The sequence below is a fragment of the Larimichthys crocea genome, chromosome XVIII (genome assembly GCF_000972845.2).
Source record: "Larimichthys crocea isolate SSNF chromosome XVIII, L_crocea_2.0, whole genome shotgun sequence".
Classification (NCBI taxonomy): domain Eukaryota; kingdom Metazoa; phylum Chordata; class Actinopteri; family Sciaenidae; genus Larimichthys; species Larimichthys crocea.
In genome coordinates, this window is record NC_040028.1 from 6,180,677 (window position 1) to 6,203,689 (window position 23,013).

Here is a 23,013-nt window from a genome sequence, read left to right on the forward strand (position 1 = left end):
AGGCATGTTCATGAAGAAATGATGTCTACATATATCTAGGTAATGATCTGTTTGGAAAAGAATGCCACACACGAGTAAAGCTGTTACTAGAAAGCAATATAGATCAAGATAGTTGAGATTTCAGAAATATTTTCATGTATCAAGTCAATCAGCTGGAAGGACAAGAGATCCTAAATATTGGTTGTTCTTACTTTTCATTCATAAAACACAGAGGGCTGCAAATATTTTAAACCCTTTTGCTAAGTCTTCTTCTCATTTTATTGAATTTTCTAGTAGCTTGTGAGTGTCAGTGCTGGGCTGCTCTATAGTTTTTACATCCTGTGGTAGGGAATGTACAGCTTGCCTTCTCATTGACATTCTTTTCTCATGAAGCAGTCAGTCTTTGCTGCTTCGCCCTGCTTGTACAGGCTTGCCTCGCCGCGTGGCTGCCTTTACTAAGTACATCATGTGGCACTGTACATTAGTTTGTTGTTTGTAGACTGACTGAGTCAGTCGACTTTTCCAGAGGGCGTTTCCTCACCTTAACACACCGAAATAGTCATCTAGTGTCTCCACATTACACGCTTTGAGGATGATTTGTTTCTCACACTCATCATTTTCTCCTCTCTGTTGTGTGTTTGCTTGTTGCAGACCCTGGTAGGAGCGTGATGAGCGCGCGCTTCCGCTTGCCTGCTGGCAGATCCTACAATGTCCGGGCGACGGAGCTGGAGCGAGACAGGCAGCACACACAGGTTGTGTGCAATGTACTGCTGCTGGACAACACTGTCCAGGCATTCAAAGTCAGCGTAAGTACCCACCATAATGTTGATCATACTTTAATAATGTGAATTAGAAAAGATGCAAGGAAATAGCAGAATCCAATGAATTTTCTGTCTATGGTTTATAAATATATATAAACTAATATTCATCTCTCATGTGGTCTTTGTGTTCTACAGTCATGAGATTACACAGCTGAATATTTATCAAGCGAAACAACAGAGGTTTTCAAACTCTGGCAGGCCCCTCCAGAGGGACACAGGAGATCTGAATAGGGGTTGTGGAGGGAGAGTCATGGGGCGTTATGGGGACTATAAATCAGTCAAAACTGCACACACAGACATGATGCGCATACTTATAGATTCATTGCAACGCACCACTTAGAGAATTATTATCTCTGGTGTCCACCATGAATAAACCTCAGAATAAAGATGCTTCTTATAACTCCAGAACTTAGCTGAGAATTGTCGCATTTTAAAGTTTTCTTCAGTATCAAAGTAATCTAGTAAAAGTCATCTGTACGTCCATGGGTACATTACAGACAGGAACTGCTAATTGTTAATTCAGTATGCTTCTAATGGTGTCATTTTGCCAAAAATGTTAAGCTCTGTAAACAGACATCTGCATATGAATGACTTTGTAGGCAAGGGACTAAGATGTTGGCACCTGAAGTGTTCCGCTTTCTGTTTGTGAGCTGCGTAATATTGACCATTCATGTTCTGTTTACACAGATTAGCAGAAATGTGTCTTTCTCATCATACTCGCGCATTAAACACCTAATCAGACTGCAAAGGAAGTCTTGGCCCGGATATCCGATATCCGGGTATCTGTTAGCTCAGAAGCATTAGCTGTTGGCTACCAGAGGCTAAATTGTCAGACAGTAGCCGATGGCTTCAGACATTGCCAAAATGTAAACAAATATAAGAGAAGGAAACAGTTGTAGCCTACAGCTAATCCACTCACTGGTGACATAATACCTGTCTGCATCCCTCAGGGCCCTCATGTTATGGGAAATGTAGTTCCAAAATAACAATAATAAGGCTCATTGACATGGTTTTTGTATTCCTGCAACACTCTCTTCTATCTATTCATGTACAAATATGTTGAAAGGACACGCACATCCTGAAAAGATACAACATGAAAAGATAATATCTTAATTTGCTCTTTAAGATTTGCTCTTTTTGGGAGCTAGGAACAAAGGAAAACCCATTAAATGATAATTGTTATGATGAATGTTAAATCAAACAAAACAATATAAGGATGTTCATGAAGCCATGTGGTGAGGGGTGAAAGAGTGAACCATTAAATACTCAGACATTAACCCAAACGCAACCCTAAAAAAAGAAAAACAATATTAGACCTCCTTCCTCTCACAACCTTGCCTCCCTCAACTTCTCCCATTACTGTAAATTTCCCTTCAAGCCCACCTCAAATTAACTCGAGAGTGGGTGGGGGGGAAGCGTCTGTGTGTCTCTACATGTCTGCAGGCATTTAAAAATTCATCCCACATTGTTTTTTTTCTCACACTAGAAGGTTAAAAATTCTTTTCTCACACTGGTTTCAGTATTCTCCCCCGACTGGCCCAGGGGTTTGTTCTCAGTGGTTCAAACACAGCCGGTACTTTATCCTGATCTACAAGCACACACCTTAAGGCGAGAGAAAGAAAGAGAAAATGTGTGTGTATGTGTGTGACAAGTTGTCCTGTGACTGACATGACAGATGTCTGTCACTTCATGTCGTCTGTCTCTCTTTGTGTCTGTCTTTTTGTCTTTCTCTGTCACGGTGTTTTTCATCAGAGGTACGACAGTGTGAGAGGGAAATTCCCTTTGTGAGTCAGAAAATACAGTTCGTCTAATAACACCGCCTCTGACAAATCACCGGAGGTGTTTAATTGTATTGCAGTTCATGCATGTGAGCATGAGGTTATGCATGCATATATATATATTGATAAAAAAATACATATTCATGTTATGTGCCATTGAGAGTGTTGACACAAGGCCAAAATAATTTTTTCTTGTTCGTGGCAAGAGGAAAAAAAATGTTGGCTGGTATGTCTTTCACTTCCTGACACACTTCGCTGTTCTGCTTTTTCTGCGGTTAACTTGAATTTGCTCTTCATGTAACAACTGCGCCTGAAATGTCCATCGAAGATGAATGAACACTTAAATGAATAAGAATAACACATATTTGTATTTTACTCCCATGAACACTGCATCATAATCAGGATTATCATTTTAGCCATTATGCTGCATTCAGGCCGACACCTTCACGGGAATCACAAATAAGCAGGGCGGGCGGTGGTTACAGTGATGTATTATTTGGAAAGAATGGATAAAATATATTCAATTAAATTATTCTGTGTTTATTATCTAATGTAATTCATTAATTATTAGCTTCTTATTGTCTTGATTACCCAGCTACGTAACATTTAGTTGTAAACCCTGCTGCAGAGGGCTTTGGACAGCAATGCGTCTACTGTTACTGTTACTATTCTCTGCCGGCTTCACCTCATTTTACCGTCCTGCTCTCTTCCACCAATCTTATATCCAGTTTACCATCCACTGTCTGCCAGAATGCATATGAATGTGAACATAATTGCAACAAATCTTTCCTCTCCTTTCTTTTTCTTTACATCTCTCACCCTCTCACCCTCTCTGCTCTGCTTCCTGCTCCAGACCCCCCCTCCCCTCACATCCTTGCGTCTTGCTGAATGAATGACTCGGTCTCTGTCAGTCTCTCTGTCAGTGTCATTGATCAGACCCCTGCAGCAGCAGTAACTTCCTGGAAAGACAAGCCATCCTCAGAGCAACAATACTTCTATTGATCCTCTCTCTGGCCGACTGGCCTTGATTCTAGCGGAGAGTGAAAATCCAGAAGCAGTCACTTATTGTCATGGGAACCGGAGTGCTTGTGGTGCGGTATGGGGGTGGGGGGGGTGTCACGTGGTTTCGTATTGATGATCTTATAGATGGGAAGTCTTTGGCTGCAATGATACCAGCATAAAAACAGAAAACGGTGTGTCTTGAAAGCTTGATAAATGACAGGAAATTAAAAAAAAAAGAAGAGCCTAACCCACTACTGACCCACCTCTCTACGAACACAAAAGCGAGGTCAGAAGCAGGATTTATTTAGAGTAAAGTGACATGCAGCTGTAACCATAGTAACCCCCACAAACCACATGAACATTCAGCTGTCTGCAAGAGCTATTGGTAATCAAGTAGCTCTTAATAATGAGCAAGTAAGAGCAGCGGGGATAAATAAGCCTGCAGAACAGCTGTAATTTACTGCTGAATGAGGCCCGGGACCAAAATACAAGTGCAAGATTGCATGTTTAAAACGGAGAGCATGCTCTTTGCCTAACTGAGTGATTTGAACGGCCTTAACATGCACACAGAAATCTTAATCACGCAACAAAACAATAACACAAGTCATTATTTTTAAGATACTTTCAGGTCAATAAATGTTTTTGTTAGCATGTTTCCTTAAACTTTTATTTGCTGACACACGTTGTGTATGTATGGATATTTCAGTGACCTTGCTTTTTTTTTTGTGTACATGTTGTGATATCTGGTTATTCATGAGCAAAACAATCATGTTAAGGATGCTATAGCTTTGATTTAAATGTAATAATATGCTAGAAATAACCCTAGTAAGCAGGAATTGTTTGAAACTTTGAGCACAGTCTCAATACTCCGATGTGTAGCATGCAATCTGCGTGGCCAGGTGAGCCAAAAATATAAATCTGGTTTTGTAAAGAAAAAAAAGGAAAGAAATTATTTCATTTTAATTATGTGTTTGAATCAGACATTTGTGTGAAGAGTGTGGGACGTCATGTTGTGGGAAGGGTGTGTCTGTGGGAGCATTTCGCCTGCTTAGCTCCTTCTTTATTCAGACATGGGGAGGTATGTGCGGGCGGAATATTCTGAATGTGTTATTTCCTCCTTTTTTTGGGGTCTGTAGCCCTAAATATATTAAGATGATGATTTATTTATTTATTTTTAGATCACGTCTAAAGAGAGTTTAATCTTTAAGGGTTGATTTAGTATCTCTTCAGAGCTCTTTGGATCATATTATGATCTTCATCAGCAGGCAGAGTTGTTGCGGAGTCGTTCATCACTACAATTTATCAATCATGTAATCTTGTGATATGATGGAAAGCTCCAGAATAGCTACCAAAGGGATCTTGTAGTGAGATTCCTGAGCTGCAAGCACCCGCCCCTGGTTACAAATATCAGTGAGCGTGTAGGTAAGTGATACTAATGCATAGCAATGCCCACTGGCTGTTAGTCAGCTATGATTGTCAGCTGTAACACGCAGCCCGGGCCGCGCCACACAGGTGGTGTTTTCTTTACTCATGAGTACAATATAACCTCAGCGGATTCATATGAAGCATTTACGTGTGTGGCATGTGGGTCGATATCGAGACTAAAGTGAGTTACCTTCCTGTTGAGGCCCATTGTCTTTGTTTGTAGGAGAATTTTCTGTGTGTTTTGGACACATAGGGCGAGGAACAGTCGAGGTAGATGACTCCTCCTTCGTGTAGTTCCCTTCCTGTCTGGACAAGCTGCCTCACACATTCCTGAATTTCCATCATTCTTTAACACAAACACGTACACCATCTTCCTGTGGAAAGAAAAGAAGCAAAGAGGGAAATAAATGTCACATTTAGCTTCTTTTTATTTTATTTTTTTTATTGTGAACCTGTCATAAAAACCACTGTGATTTTCCCATTTTCTTTCCCTCACTCCATTCAATGTGTTTGATGTTTGGGGGTCTTTTCCCCTTCAACACTTTAGATAAACCCTCTGGGTGAAACACTTATCAGGCCATCACTCTCTCTCTCTCTCTCTCTCTCAGCCAGTCTCCTGTGCACTGATTGCGCTCTATCACCACGTCTCCCTCTTCTTTCCTCGCTCTCACGCACACAGACACTATTTCAGTCAGTGGTGCTGCTGGACTGATGAAGATCAACACAAAGAGCGTTTGTCTGAGACAAGCGCGTCGTCAATCACTCTTTTTCTCTCTGCTCTCTCTCTCTTCTTCTCCTCTCTCTGTGACTCTCTGTCTCTTACTTTGTTTCTGTTGTCTGTTGTTCTCCCCATCTCTTTATCACTCTCTTTCTGTCACTTACTATAGACCATGAGCTCTCCACAATATGGAGAACGCTGCTGTTGTTTGTTGTGTAGAAGTACAGAGGAAGAAAGAGTGTTAAACCCGAGTCGGGAACATGCACACAATGTATAGCTGTTTGCTTCTGCATTGGCGGCTATCGTACATTTGGCTCACATGCTTTTGGAATACCAGAAGAGGCTCATACACACACACACACACACACACACACACACACACACACACACACACACACACACACACACACACACACACACGGAGTAGCGATGGGTTTCCTGGGAGCACAGTATAAAAAGTGCACAGAGGGCTCCCACATCCAACTTGAAAAGCCGCTTCATACAAAGGGAAAGCAACACACACACACACACACACACACACACACACACACACACACACACACACACGTCTATGAATAGCTTTAGTTGGGGAAACATCATATTAAAGTTTTTCTCTGTTTTTTTCTCTCGGTTTAATGTTTTCAAGGCTTTTCTGTTCATCTGTTAGTCCAGCCTGAGCCATTTTTTTTTTTTTTTACTGTCTGATTTTACCTCTGACCTGGCGATTCCAATTATCTTTCTTTTCTAAGAACTACAATTGACACCATACACAAACGTTTTGTAACATTTCTTGAATGGAAAACGGAACCCGTGTGATACTGGCAGATAACAATATTATATATAATAATTTTTTTTGCATTTATACCTTTTTAAATGTGGTTATCAAACACTTTAAACATATCTACAAAGATATGTAAAGGAGGCAGAATATTTTAGAGCTTAAACAATAAACTTTATTGTCCAAAATGACATAGGTGACCTAAAACGGTGAACTCCACTGTGAATATAATAATTATCATTAAATAGATTATAAAAACACAAATAGCACATGATTAGTACATCAAAAATTACCCCAAGAATCTGTAAAATAAAAATGAAAATAAATATTTGCATATCAGACAACATATCCACCGATACCGATCCATCTGTGATAGGCCCATGTTGGCACATTAAATTGGCCTACCAGTCACGTTCTAATGCAAAATTAATTAATGAATTGACTGCATGTTCATAATATTTTATATTATATATAACATTAATTATTAAATATTTGCACTTACTTGAAAAACTGAACCTGCTTAAAGCATCTTCTCTCACTCAAACAAATCTCAATATAAAATAGTGCTTCCGGCTTCTGGATGCAGCTTTTTTGTGTGCAAATAAAATCTAACTGAAAATGAATGATGATGGGCTTCACCTCATTTTCTTGTTTACTCACAAACTGCTTTAACCCGCTTATCTGGCCTTTCCCTTCAGTCCTTTTACCCCAAACACGCACACACCTACAGGAGGATCTTTGTTTTAACGTGAGCGGCTGTGACAATAGTTGGTTACTGTCTGTGCCGCTGTGCGCATGGCGTGAAGCATTGTGTATATTAGACTGATCAGTGCCGGTCAGCGCTCATCACTGATCAAGCTAAATGAACAGCAGCAACATGTCCTGAGAGAGTCTGTTTGTCCATGAGATGTACATGTTTTTAACAGGATCGTTCCTTTATTTGATCATTCAAACATAATTGTGAAGCTGTAAGAGAGTGAGCAAGAGTGGAAAACAGGAGAAGCAGAGCTGACTCACACTTAACAAGGCTTTGACAGCAGCAGATTGCCAGCACACACACACACACACACACACACACACACACACACACACACACACACACACACACACAGAGCGTTAAAAGACTGCCGGTGATCCTAGAGGGCTGCCATGTCAACATGTCAACTGTCAACTATCATTCCGCTCATTCCCCCCACACATGCTGGGCTATAAAAGTGTGTCACCAGGGTAAAGGGGAGAGGTTGGACGACTGTGTGTGTGTGCGTGTGTGTGTGTGTGTGTGTGTGTGTGTGTCCATGGGAGGTCACACTCTCTCTGTCTCTCTGTCTCTGTCTCTCTCTCTCTCTCTCTCTCTCTCTCTCTCTCTCTCTCTCTCTCTGGTGTAAATTTCTGCTCCATTTGTGGGCCCACAGTTTATCCTCTCGCCTTTCCGCGCCTCTCATGAAACGATGTGATATTAATGATCTGTTTAATAAATGATTCCTCACCCTTTCGTCCAGACTTTCATCCCTCTCACCTCTGTATGTGAAAGGGAAATTCCTTTTTTATTTTTAATTTCATTTTTATTTTTGGCCTCTGTTCCCATCATCACTATGACAGTGAAACCTCATGACAGTGTTCAACTGCTTTGCATGCTTTACTGTGGTACACATCAGGAGGTTCAGTTTCATCTTCAGTTCCTCTTCTAAAGAAGTGGTTCTGATAACTGGAATAAACTAGACTTGTTTTCCAGGTCCATCCCTTTCATTGTAACATTGTGTCAAGAGCTTTAGCTAGAAAATAAATACATTTGCTAATATTTGCAAAGAAGATTATAATCAACAAGAATGACATTTACCAACTAATAAGAATGTAAAAGAATGAAATATTTTCCCTTTAAGCACTTTGATGATAGCAAAGACTTATTATTATATAAACAGTTCTAACAAGGGTTTCTATTACCTGCCCTCGTATCCTGGAAGAGTTCACTGTCCAAAAAAACAAATTCTGTTCAAATATTATCTACGTTTATTGAGATTAAAGTGCTCTCCCTCGCCCCGGACCTGAAAACCTCATCCTCATGGTTGTCCAAAGCTTCTATGCTTTTGATGTAAACACCTATGGTCACCCGGGTCCTGACAGAACAGGAAATTACAGCAGTTAGCAGCAGTTAGCAGTGGAGACAGGGCAGCTGGAGGACATCGGAGCGAAAACTAGAAAGCATTTCCTCTGAAGCTGATCCAGTTTCTCCAAAATCAGTGACAGTTAGAGCTGTAACGTGTTTTGACCACTTGAGATAGATTTAGCTGAAATCCCTGATGATGACTTGTAAGAAATTCATAGCAAGTGATGGTATCTTTTTTTTTTTCTTCCTTTTTTTTTCAACAGACATGACTCATGAGAGATTTAAATATGTTGGACTTGAACAGATTTTCCCAGTAAAAAAAAAACCCTTGTTCTGACTTCCAGCACGAAGCAGCGCTTCCTGTCCAAAACCACCTGAAAGCAGAACTTGTAGATTTGAATGTACTTGTCCATGTCAAAGCCCGTTTAATTATCTTCCTGAAATCTCAGCCTCTTAAATGTTCCTCTTGCCACATCTCTCCCTTGTGCAAGCGTGACCACAGACAGATGGTGGTTTCCGTCAGTTCTTCTTTCTTCTTTTATACCACAATGCTTTGTTATTTTGCCAGTGACTAAGTTTTTCAGGAGTAAACTTCTAACCCTTCTGTATCTGCTGCTTTCTGATCTCATTGAAGTTTCTGTGAGATAATTTCCCCCACACCAGGTCTGTTCAGTTTCCAGTTAAAGGGCGTAAAAATTTAACAATGAATCTTCACTTCTTAGTTGTGTTTTGTGTATGTATGTACTTTTCTCACTCCTTTATAGCATCCTCAGTGCAGAAATAATGGCGGAATAAAAATGAGATATTTACAGATAATCCACAGGCGTAACTAGATTGTTTAGGACTTTATAATTTAGCTCCATTGATAGAAAGATGTCCGATGACGTTACGCCATCACGTTGTAGAACAAATAAATACACAACACATCAACTTAATTTTTCAAATAGTCGGGGAGATATATGGTCAGGCTCAACCTGGACAAATCACACACAAATCTTCACTTGGCGAAATGTTTCTGTAGCGATGTGAGCTTTTGAATAATTTAATGGAGGGAAAAGGGATTCCCAGCGACGTGGCACAGGATGTGGTTTAATCTCCCCTTCACGTGGCCTCGCCGTTTCTCCTTGTGACCTTTTTAAAGTGACGACTCTGTGAGAGCAAAGAAGCATCGATGTGATTCAGAGATCTTTGTGCAAAGCTGTGCGCCCTTCCTTTTTTTTTTTTTTTTTTTACACAGTGGAAACTGAGTAACAAATTTTAAACTCATTGTGTGTTTTCTGCCTCTCTCTGCAGAAGTCGGATCATGGCCAGGTGTTGCTGGATGCTGTCTTTAAGCACCTGGAGCTGACGGAGAGAGACTACTTTGGCCTGCACTTGGCTGATGACTCCTTAGATACACCAGTCAGTATGATGTTTATGATCTATAGCAGAGAGAGTGTGTGTGTGTGTGTGTGTGTGTGTGTGTGTGTGTGTGTGTGTGTGTGTGTGTGTGTGTGCGCGCGTGTGCGTGTGTGCGTGTGTGGAGGACATGGAGGACTCTAGAGACGCTCTGGTTTTAGATCAGTCACATAAAATCAGATGCATCATGACTGTGTAAAGACTAGAATGTGCTTTTACTGTTTGCGTGTGTCCATGTGCACAGTGTTTGAGTATTTCTGTCAGGTGTGTGTGTTTGGCTAGTGTTGAATAATTTAGGCTGTGTGTATTCATGCTGTGGAAGCGTTACCAGTGTCTCTAAGTGTCTCTCAATCAATATTTTACAGCGCTGGCTCGATCCCAACAAGCCCATCAGGAAACAGTTAAAAAGTAGGTGACATCTACAACATACCACCTTAACTAATCAGTCCAGGTCATTTTCAGGAATCAGCAGAAAGTCTTAAAACTGAATCGACTTATATTTCAAGTCTCAGTTTTAGTCTCAGTCTAAAAAGTCCACACTCCACCTCAAGCAAGCAAGTCTTCAGTCCACAACGAGTGTGATTTATTATTCTGAATCCGCCTTAAGCAACGATTAAACTTCACTTCAACTCCGCTCTGTTTTTTTTATAATGACTAATAGAATTTGTAACTTGTAGAACAATTAAGAAGTAGCCCTAGTGAGAAATGCAGTCCACCTCGAGCAATGATTGAACTCTGTTTCAACTCTATTTTTGTGCTGAGTGATTGACTCGTTTATGAACAACAGGATTTGTTAGTTCGAATGATGTGTTTCTATAGATGTAGCCTTGCCTGTTTTGACATTTTGAGTCATTTATTCCACTTGTTTTATATCTTGTAACAGAAAAAGGAGTGAAACCTACCTGAATAATGTGAATAATGAACTTCCTGTTAGTTTTTTTGTAAGAGAATAATGTGAATAATGAACTTCCTGTTAGTTTTTTTGTAAGACACTCTGCATAACCCCATATATACAGTTTCTTCATGATCAGAATAGAAATGTACATTCTTAAATTCAACCTCGATAATAGCTCATCTTCAATTGACTAATCACAGTGTTGACATCCAGTATTTGTCATTTTGTGTTTCCCTCTAACTTTTTATCATCATTTTCCAGGAGGGTCTCCCCATAACTTGAGCTTCAGAGTCAAATTCTTTGTCACAGACCCCAATAAACTTCAGGAAGAATACACACGGTAAGAGACGTACTGATCATCAGGGTGTTCATCCTGGAAAGCTAGACATATACTTGACCCAGTGCGTTAAAGTGTTTGTCCTGGCATTTTGATTCATAGTTTAGTGTTGGTCGATAGCCACACTGCAACTCACGCATTTATAATATCCCATGTTTACATTATTTCATTCAGTGTGTTGTGATTCATCTAATCCACACAGCTGCAGATGTATACTGTGAAATGTGAAAAGTAAATGTGTTTCCTTTCTGTAGATCTTAAAGGTCCAGTGTAGGAATTAGTGTCACCTAGTGGTAAAGTTGCAGATTGCAACCAAATGAATACTCTCCCACCACGCCTTCACCCTCTCCTGCTAAGCATTTAAGAACAACTCTGGCTATTAAATTTGCATTAAACACAAAGGACCACATCTAGATCAGTGTTTGGTTTGTCTGTTCTGGGCTACTGTACAAAAAATGGCGTTTCAAAATGGCAGACTCCATGGAAGAAGACCTGCTGTCACTGTCGATATAAAGGGCTCATTTTAAGACAACAAAAACACAAAGATTCTTATTTTCAGGTGATTAAACACTAATGGAAACATACTAATGAATATTGTATTCCATTGCTGCCAATGAAAAACTCTTACACACTGGACCTTTAAGTAAACTAGGCAATAATACAAAATAAAGTGACTCAGGTTCATTAATAACAAACAAACTGGTATGTTTTGTATTAAGCCCATAATGTGGACGGACAGCTCTGCAAACGTAGGCTCTGCAGCATCACGGTCTACATAAACAACGTGAGAAGTCGGCACTGTATCCCCTTTTGTTTATTTCAGCCTCTCGACCATGACCTCGCTCGCTGAGTCTTATCACCATAGTGTACAGAGCTTTGCATCTCGCACACTGATCTCGTGTATTGTAAATTCAAGTCACGATCCAAAACACACTCCTGATAGCTGTGTTGGACTATGTGTATGACGCCGGTGGTGTAGTACGCAGCAACACCAGAGTAAACAAAACCGATAACAGGATCTCGGCTGAGGAATAGCTTCTTATCCATATTTTCATCCTTCCTTAAAATTTCAGTGCAACTAAATGTCCTTTTTTAAAGCTGCTTATCATATCAGTTTATATTGTTTCATTAATATTTGTCATTATTGCACATGACAAGAATATCCTCCACCATTTGTGTTGCAAATCAATCTTTATTGTGCTACTAATTAAGCAAAGGCATCTGCTAAAGGGTGTCTATTGATTTTGCAAAACAGGCCATCAGGAGTTTCGCCATGATAATGTGACCAGCAGGCATCTGTCGTCTGCTTGTCTTCAGATCATATTATATTCAATTTAAACAAAAGTAATTGTTCACTAGTCACTTGTCCTCATGTAGTGTGTTATAACCTCCCTTCCTCCACCCTTAGGTACCAATATTTTCTTCAGATCAAGCAGGATATATTTACTGGAAGGTGAGTGTTTTTCTTTCTTCTTTTCTTTCGACAAGAGTGGGCAGTTCTGCCTCATATAAACTTAGTATGATTTGTTGTAGTCGAGAGCGCTAGTGGGTGTAAAGAGGTGTATACCTGGAGGAAATATGAGTTTATATATGTACACGTACACGCACGGTCATGTGTGTCAGTAAAAATAAACATTACTGCTTCTTCATTGTTGGTTTCTGCAAATAAAAAAACAACTCATGTTGACATTTTCTTCTATTTACTGTCATTATAAAAGATCATTTTCTATTGACTCAAGGCTGAATATCTCTTTGTCTGTTTTTGTGTGTGTGTGTATGTGTGTTGGTTTCCAGATTGCCGTGTCCACACAACACAGCCGCACTGCTGGCGTCCTATGCTGTTCAATGTAAGTAGCTCCGAAAGCTCCCTCGATACTTCCACTCTGCATAACGATGGAAAGGCAATTCATTAGGCCTCTCTTTAGCTACACATGCTGTTAACTATAATAACTGTGGTCGCTCCAGTGCTTTTACGGCTGGCGCTCTGAAGCCATTATGATTCAATTAAGAAGTGCGGTGATATTTGATATTAGTTGGGTCTAGTCAAAAATCCTCTGTGTTGTGGCGCTCGGGCACCTATTATTTATATCTATATATATATGTGTGTGTGTGTGTGTTTATGAGGTAAAGGAGATGCAGATGTAATGACTGATTTGAATTGACTAGATCTAGATGATATTGTTGCAAACAGTATCAACTTTCATTAGAGAAACCCGCATTTTGCTTCAGGCATTCAGGTAATTAATTACATAGCTCTGTACAGTATTTTCCTGTTTGTTGTTCTTGCTTACAATGCTGTTCCAACACCTCATGGTCTGCATTTTTCCATAAAACATTGGTATAAAAGCATCTCTTCAGACCTACAGATGGTCAGTGGATGATCAGCCTCGTGTACTTCCTCATTTAAATGCTGACTGGGCCCCTCCGTCATTAGAATAATGACTCCTGACACACTTTTTTTAGTGCTGCTCGTTGTTTTCATGCAACTTCTTTTGCCTCTAGTCTGTTTCTTTCTTTTGTCTCTGTTTAGTCTTTCTCATCCTCCCTATGCTTATTTTTTTTAATACTCTGCTCTCTTACCCCCCCTCCTCTCTCTCTCTCTTTCTCTGCTCTGTCCTCTCTTTCTTGGAGGGGAATTTGCACTGCTACAGTGTATATAGGTCAGAGAAGAGATTTGGCCTAGACTACCAACATTATGACACTACTGCTATTACACACACACACGCACACACACACACACACACGCACACACTCTAGCTATGTCCATGTTGTCACTTCATTCACTGCCAGCCCAGATCATGAAGATAAATGTTTGCTTTGGGAAAAACGGCTTGAAGCAGCTGCTATGCTGCTAATTCAGTTAGCTCGCCCTAAGTGCCAACACTGATCATCCTAAATCCCACACCAAAGCCTGCATACTTAAAACACCACAAATCCCACCCAGTAGACCTCATTTAAAATCGAAACCCTCCTCATAAAGAATGAAGAAATCATGAAATACCATATTTTAGTTTATCCATTTATTTGTTTGTTTAAAGTGTTTTTATTAGTTTTCCAGGTTGTACGAAGTGCAATTCAAAATAATTTATAGTTTATAATCTATATATATATATATATTTAACAAAAATCCCACCCACCACCCTACCCTGTTGCACCGTTCCAGGTTTATGCTATAAAATATTAAAGCATAGATTCGATGGTACCCAAAAACAAAACAGAAACAAACAAACAAACAAAAAAGGAAAATATATCTGTCAATTTAATATCTCTGAGGCTTCCATCTTTTCCACATGGTCCAGAACTGGTTGCCAGGTGGTGTAGAAGTTGAGGGCACGGCCTCTTGTAGTATTCTGCATTTTTTTTATAAGGTTAGATATTACACAAACTTTCTAATTCATAGCTTCAAAAGCATTTTCTGCCACACTAGCTAAGACAAAGATCCGGTGGCACTGTACTAAATGTTGCCATTATGGAAAGAGGTTTATTCATATTTGGAAAATGTCAGAAGTGGCCGGTGTTATTCCACAACAGTCACAGTTAGACCCAGAATTTGGTGTGGATTTGGCCAATCTCACTTTAGACCAAGCTGGTTTTCATTTACTTCCATATTGTTGCTTTTGTTAATTGATTTAATTGGCAGTAGTTGAATGTCTTGTTTGTGCTTTCTTAGCATCATCATAAGGAGCCTGATTTCAAGCCTTTTCACTTTGAGCCAGTCTTCAGCTGAGTATGGATTTCTACATCAATATATGAATATATACAGAGAGTTTAGGAGCTTCATTGGTCCTAATATTGAACCTTGTTCAAATAATATCTGTAGCATACAATTAAACCCAACACTAGCTTACTGTTCTCACATGTACGCTATTGACTGTACATATATTTTTCCCTGGAGCTGTGTGCACATCAGTAAGTGGGTGAGCTTGAATTGATTTGTCGGTCAATATGCTTAGGCCACCGGCTAGTAGGTTAGTCCAGGGACTACTTGAGTGAATTGATGCTTTTGAGCTTCAACCGCCAGCTAGTGAGCTAATGGCTTTGGGGATTTGCTCCATGCTTGTTGTCCGTGAGGGCTCTGAAAGCTACTACAGATTATTTTTTGTTGTTTGGACCTTCATTTAAATGTGTCTATATGAAATACATTCAGAAAAAGGTTGAAACATTGTCCTAATTTAAGATATTTCTTTTACCAGTTTGGTATATATGTTCACACATTGTGGGAACATCTCTGATAACAAGAAACAAACACATTCACACATGTATTAAAAATGAATCTGTCAATATGCTTTAACACTTAAGTGCACATTCAGTCTCTGTAGTGAAAATGCATATTTTCTTGTGAGAAATTTGCAGCTGAGGTGTGAGGATTTCATTATTTTTGTTGCCACTGTGACTGTGATCTTTCACATGCTTTTCTGAATAAACTAACACTCACCACAAAGTAGATGAGACGGCAGAAAGATTGAAAAGTGTTCCCAGCACTAGGAATATTCACTCCAGTGTAACATACATTATCACACAAAAAATGAATGATTTCAAATCCTGTGTTATAATACTTGTACAATGAGTGTAGAACTCTCTGTCATCCTTGTTATTATCTGTGTCTTTCCTGCTCTCTGTTCGTTAAATTGAGAGATTGCTGACATAATATCAATCTTTCTCCTTCTGTCTGTGCAGCTGAGCTGGGGGACTACAGTGAAATGGAGCATACAGCAGGATATCTGTCAGAATACTGCTTCATCTCCAACCCCCCACAAGACTTCCACAAAGAGGTCTCCAAACATCACCAGCAGCACAGGTACACTGAGACAGACATTCAAATATAATAACGTAAAGGTTAACATTAAAAATGTTACTTAAAGCAAATTATCTACTATCTAGGACAAATAAGAAATTAGAAAAAATCAGAAAACACCCTCTCTTATAGTGTTAGATATTATATATTATATCATTGGATTATTATGATTCGTCCATGTAAAAGCAAGATTTTACTGTTGCTGTTGGTTGAAGTGGAGCTCATTGTTAACAAACTTTAATTTGTATAAGACTACAACTAGTGATTAAGGGACTGATTACTAATGACTAATGACTAATAACCTAATCTGCTAAATATTTTGATTGCTCAGTTTGGTGCAGTTTAGTCCAAACCTCAAAGTAATGCAAGATAAATTAAAATAATAAATAAATAAGTAAGTAACAAATTAAATTAATAAGTAAATAAACAAAAAAACAAACAACGATAATATTAGCAATAGCAATAATAAGAATAATTAAAAAATAAATAAATAAAAATTAAAATTAAAATACTGTAAACATATGTATATGGAAAATGAATACAAATAATCAAGTGGTTGCCATTCATTTTCTGTCAATCAGTTGATTGACTAATCCCTTCAACTCTACTTGTATGTATTGTTTTAAGCTGTGTACTATTTGAATACACAAATATACATACAACTGCATGTGGCACCCAAAAAATGAATTTGACTTTGATTGGAAGTCTCGAAGAAAGAGTTCTTTGTCCAGATAGAGATGCTCTCCATGAGACTTCCATGTTAGATATTGGTGCTTGTACCGGTAATTCATTCTGCCACCAGTGTAATTATTTTGTCTTAAATTGAGAAACATGTAAGAAAACTCAATACATTTCAAACATTAAGGTGCACTTAAACTTCACGCAAACGGCTTATACACCACAGTTTATCTGATCTGTTGTTACTTCATTCATATCTCTAATCGCCCGTTTCTTTTGTTTGTTTTTGTGCCCTTGCCTTTCTCTCTCTGCCTCTCCATTTGTCTCTTTAACACACACTCCCTTTCTCTCCATACCCTGCCATCATTTATCTCTCTCTCAGTGGTCTATCTCCTGCCCAGTCAGAGTTTAATTATCTGAACACAGCACGCACGCTGGAGCTCTACGGGGTAGAGCTGCACTATGCAAGGGTAAGTAAGGTTTTATTCTCTGACTGTTAACAATTGTCTGCTTTGGTGTGTGTTTGTTAAAGGCTGCTGTATATACAGTTAGTGTTGCTGTTTGTCTAGTGTGTCATTTTTTTCCAAACAAAAGCCATGTGGCGTGTTAGACATGTCACTGTGTGATCTCACTACTCCAAAATCCCTCTTCTCCTTCCCACTAAGGAATACAAGATTATTTGGTCCGCGTCCACCATCAAACAGTGATATCAGAATAAAGATCATAAAGTCCCAAACTGCAGCCGTACTGTCACAACATGGTTGATCTGACACTGTTTTCATTCCCTCAGCAGCTGAGGAGGAATGAAAACAGGTTGGAGGAGCTGCAATGTGTACAGTTGGTGTTGGTGCCCACATCCTGCAGAAATGCCACACATTGGCGTTCAGCTCTCACTGAAACAGCAACAGATAGTAGCAGTGTAGCCAAGTCATCATTTAGACTAACTGTATAAAACATGGACGTTGTATCTGTGACAGGTTTTTGAGTTTAGAATGTGGGGGGCTTTGGTTACCGTCATCTTGGCAGTCCTACCTCCGCTAGCTCCCGACTAATCTAAAACTCCCAAAGATATGAAGCTGAGGCAGGCTGAATGGTAGTCTCAAACAAGGGACCTGTGGTGGTACTCAGCTGTCAGTCAAAGTGGCCTGTTAATTATGCATAACTTCAAGCCTTAATAGAGACCAAATCAAGCTGTAAACATGTTTAGTTCTGCTGTGAAGTGGGACATTTTAACATGGGGTCTATGGAGATTGATTTATTTTGTAGCCGGCCTCAAGTGGCTACATTTTTTGGCACATCTGTGTTGGCTTCACTTCACAGCCATAGAGGTTGCTGCTTGGTCAAAACCCTTTTTATGGATTGAAATAATTACTTGCTTTCAACTGTCGTTAAACTTTCGGACAGTAAACCTACTCAATTTTTTTTCTTTTTAAGGTGATTTGATCTGTTTGAAATATTTTTAAAAGGGAATTTAGTAAACACTGCTTGTATCATTTGGTTAGGTAGTATTTTCTTTTTTTTCTTTTATATGTTCTTTCTATGAGAAAAATACATTTATATACATTTTATACATCAATATAAAAACAAAAGGTCAAATTATGCAGAAATTGAATAATCGTGGAAGAAACATGAAAGCCAGTCCTTAAATTAGATCACCAGCTGGAAACCAATCAGTCTGTGGTGGTTATCGTCTCCAGGACGGTTTTCCAGTTTAAGCAATTCATGATTATTGATTAGAGGCAGTGTATCAAAACTTTAAGAAAATCAATGTTGTTGTCTCAGTGAAGCAGCACAAGACAAACTCATCAGTATCACGTTGCACATGCAGGATGTCGAGTGCACGCTATATAAAATTACATTTCTAAATTAGATAATCAATTAGGACAAAAGCCTAAACATGCTGGAAGGTCTTTTCTAATTTACTGTAGATGTTTATTGGACCCCGGCCTGAATCCATCCCCACAAACGATTCTTGTTCCTCATTGATTATTATGTTCATCTGCGTGGGTTTCTTTCAGTATATCATTAACCTCCTAGTCTTTTTTCCTTGTTTTTTGTGTCTTTGTGTTGTCTAAATGGTAACACTAGTTTTATAAACCATTGTTCCCCTCTCTTCAGGACCAGAGCAACACAGAGATTCTTATTGGGGTAATGTCTGCCGGCATTGTGGTTTACAAGAACAGGGTACGGATCAACTATTTCCCATGGTGAGTGACACACACATACAAGACATAAAATTACATGTGTCATTAAGTGTGCAGGTCCACTATGTGAGATTTATCTGCAGGTAAGTAGCAAAAAAAAAGCAGAAACAGTTTTTGTGATGGTATTTTTCAGGATGTTTCAAAGTGTGGGGAGGTAGAAGAAGAGGTTGTGGGTGTTTTTTGAACTTTGGGACCAGTGATGATCATATCAGATTTGTCACTGTACAGTTTTAGAAAGTTGGCTCGCGTCCATGATTTCATTTCAGTGAGGCAGTTGTTCAGGGTGGAGTTCAGTTACAGCGGTGATGGATTTAGTGGGTATGTATTCATTGGCACAGCAGTGGAAATGGAGACCATGAAAACAGATGAAATCGCAAAGGGAGGGGTGCAGGTAGAGGATGAACAGGAGGAGACTCAACCCTGTGGGACACCTGGGAAGTGATTTGTAGTGCAGGAGTTGCTGGTCATGCAGAAATACAACGTTTCCTGTCATTTCAGTTGTGAAGCATGTGGAAAAATTAATCTGTGTGTTGGCAAAATATCAACAGAAAGCGTTAAAACATATAACATTTACATTTAGTCATTTAACTGACGCTTTTATCCAAAGTGAATTACAAAAAAGGGAAACATTCAAGGTGCAGTGCAACTAAGACATGTTAGTGCAGCAATAAGTAGAAGGCGGATAGATTTATCATCTCCAGTTTTGATAATGCTAGGAGAGCAGGTAGTCTCTGAAGAGCTGGGTCTTCAGGAGAGGGACACTCCTGCTCTGGTAGGAACTGGTAGCACATCCCACCAACGGGGAAACAACAGATGAGAAGAGTCTGGATTGCCCTGAGCGAATGGGTGGCTGAACCAGGCGTCGTTCATTGGAGGAAGGCAACAGTCATGACATACGCCTGTACAAGGGCATTTCAAGTAGGTGGGTGAAGAACTGGAGACTACTTTGTAGGCGAGCTGTTGCAGGTAGTCAATGGAGCTCGATTAGCAGCGGGGTAATGTGCCCTTTTGGGTTGATTGAAAACGAGGCACGCTGCAACGTTCTGGACCATCTGAAAGGGTTTCACTGTGCAGAGTGGGAGGCCCATTAGATGGATGCCCGTCTGTGTCAAGAGTAGGGTAGCATGTTGAGTTAGGTATGGCCTGATTTTCACTATGTTGTAAAGTGCAAAGCGGCACGACGGGGCAACTGAGACGACATGATTAGAGAAGGTTAGTTGGTCATCAATCATGACTCCTAAGTTTCTTGCTAGCTTGGTGGGGCCGAGACATGAGTCTATTTTGATGTCATGGTTTGGAGGACCAGCAGTTGAGTTTTTGAGAGTGTGCCTTCATTGATTGTAGATATGTCTGACATATGAGTTCAACAGTTTCATTTACACTTACTGAAAGTCCAGCAAGGTTGCAACTGTTTCAGTGAAGCTACTCTGCGGCCAGCAGCAAAAAACTGCCAGCTCCCAGGTGTGAATGTGTGGAAAACGTAGAGCACTGCTAGAAAAGAATCTCCATTGATATTTTCATACTAAAAACACTGGAACAGTCGAATCTTTGCTGCTGTCATTTCTGTGGTTCCAGCAGTAATTGTTGACCAGACTAGAGAGCCAGATGATCAGAGGAAACAAACTGTGCATGTCCTTATCTCAAACTCAAACTGTGTCTCACATAGTGATTATGACATGGCATATTAATGTTTAAGCCTTTTTTGGTCTTTTCCAGAATTATGTAGATAATTACACCAGATTTGGTGACTCTGTGTCAAACTAGGTTTCCTGGAAATATTCTAAACATCAAATCTGCTTGTCTCCATCTCCATTTACCTCTCTCTGTCTAATTCACTCACTCTCCTCACTCTTTGTATCTCTTGTTGTCGTTCTCTCTGCAAAGCATTGATCCTTGGAAATCTCCCATAACTCTGCCGCTTCACTGTGGGAGGCTAAATGTTAATGGGTGCCGGGGGTGGTATAGTAACTACTCAAATCCCTGTAACTCCGGAAGATAATTCACTTGTGTGTAGGCTTAACACACACGCACGCTCAAACACACCAAATGCACCTAGCAGCTGGTGTGTGTGTGTCTGTGAACATCACTGAATATCTGACAACAGTAAGATGTTTGTGGTAAGGCGGGTTTCTGAACGACTTAACTGAGATTGAATTTTTATTTAACTCACCTGTTCAGATTATATTGCCAATACAGATGGCTTATTTGAGCACCCAGATGTCATTCTTAGGTCCACTGATGATCCACGTCTTTGCCAAAACTTAGATTAGCCGGGAGGCGGAAGAGGCAGTACAGGCAACATGGCAGGGGCCAACGCCAAAAGGGCACTTCAGAAACCTGTGGGTGATGTCACTCATGAACTGTCCATTCTTTATACTGTCATTGCTTCTGACTAATATAAAAATCAGCAAAGACGTGAATTATCGTCAGAGCTGAGGTGGGCCGAATGATGCCTGGGTGCTCAAACAAGCCATCTGTAATGCACTAAGCAGTCAGTTAAAGCGGCCATGCAGTTAATTATGCATAACTTTAAGCCTTAATATGATTTGAACAGGCAAGTTAAATATAAATTCACCCTCAGTACAGTTGCCATTAATGGGTGAATTAGCTATTGAGACCAAAACGTTTTTTGTACCAGACTGTAAACATGTTATTTCATGTCATTTCTGCTGTGAAGTTGGACATTTTAACATGTAGGTTTATGGATATTGATGTTCTGTCGCCAACTCAAGGGGATGTTTGAGGAACTGCAGTTTTTTGGCTCTCTGCATTGGCTTCATTTCACAGTCATTGAGGTTGCCTCTTGGTAAAAAACTTCACAGAGAGAATGTAAATGGATGCAAAAGCCTCCCGAGTGAGAGAAATCAAGCTTCAACCAGTTTGTTTGAGTCAGTTGAGCTAAATTTAGAATCCAACAGTGGTGTCCCCCAGCAGCTGTCCACTACCATGTGTGAGAAAGACGTAATCGTCAACTGAGTCTCTCCACCCGGTACTCAGTGATTTTCTTATCTCTCTTTCTTCACCGTCTCTTTAACAAAAGCTCACTGTTCTACATCTGCTTCAGTCCCTTCACTCCTCATTGTGTCTTCCTTGTCATAGTTTGAACTCTAAGACAGTCAAGAAGGGTCAAGAAAGAGAAACATTCAGAGTTTTGCCTCTTTCCTATTTCTGTCCACAGCAGCCTGACAAATGAGCCACACTTAGATGGGGCATGACTCACACTCTGCCTAAGCATGTGTGTGTGTGTGTTTGTCCATGCAAGTGTGTCTGTGAGTAAGTATGTAAAATATATTTAGCAGGGAGCGATGAGTCACAGCAGCAACAGAGCTCTAGGGAAGGATTATGTTACTCTGCTGCTCATCAGCAGACCTCTTACTGCGGCCGAGCGTGTGTGGTCTTCTGATTCAAACATTATTTTATACCGTTTCTTCCTCTTTAGACGCATGACTAGAAAATGGACAGATTGATGAGGAAAAACAAACTCTTATAACCCAAAGCCTCCAACTATGGAAGGTTAAACGATCAGTCGGGAAGAGCAGGTGATTCATTCAGCTTGTGCTTTTCAAATCATTCGTTGTTGAATCCAGAAATCAGGGTGACTTATGAATGTGTCAACTCACCTGTATAGTGCTTAGAATATGCTGGAGCTTCAACTTGCACATGGCAAAATGAAAAGACTTTCTAAAGACACCAAATGTGCTTAGCCTGGTTCCAAATCTCTGAATAGACACCCATAGCTCAATGATTTAAATAGGTCTGGTGTCGACTAATTAAAACTTTGTAGGCAGGGTCAGGAATGTCAACTTGTCTTCCTTGCATAGCTGGCTAGCTACTTAGTTACATCCATGAAAAATAGCAACAGAAAAATAACTTCAAAGATAGTGACAAGTGTTGTAAGTCATGTGTAAACATCATAGAGGGATTGGAGCAAGATGATTAAAGGTCCAATGTGTCATTTTCAGGAGTATTTATTGGCATACAATATTCATATGTTTCCATTAGTGTATAATCACCTGAAAATAAGAATCATTTTATTTTTATTAACTCAAAATGAGCCCTTAATATCTACAGCAAGAGCTGGTCCTCTTCCACGGAGTCCGC

At 39.8% G+C, this 23,013-nt stretch overlaps 1 protein-coding gene across 2 annotated transcripts in view; it reads left to right on the forward strand.

The window, feature by feature from the left end:
- Positions 1-23,013, forward strand: part of ptpn4a (protein tyrosine phosphatase non-receptor type 4a) — a 66,973-nt gene that overhangs the window by 26,821 nt on the left and 17,139 nt on the right. The window contains exons 2-10 of one of the 2 annotated variants that reach the window (XM_019269592.2): positions 631-785; positions 9,899-10,006; positions 10,369-10,411; positions 11,160-11,238; positions 12,644-12,688; positions 13,030-13,082; positions 15,913-16,033; positions 17,091-17,178; positions 18,827-18,915. In XM_019269592.2, coding sequence (XP_019125137.1) covers positions 648-785; positions 9,899-10,006; positions 10,369-10,411; positions 11,160-11,238; positions 12,644-12,688; positions 13,030-13,082; positions 15,913-16,033; positions 17,091-17,178; positions 18,827-18,915 — 764 coding nt within the window. In that variant the 5' untranslated portion in view covers positions 631-647. Of the gene's footprint in view, positions 1-630; positions 786-9,898; positions 10,007-10,368; positions 10,412-11,159; positions 11,239-12,643; positions 12,689-13,029; positions 13,083-14,905; positions 14,963-15,912; positions 16,034-17,090; positions 17,179-18,826; positions 18,916-23,013 lie in introns of those variants that run through there. The other variant, XM_027290835.1, reaches the window with a different exon arrangement.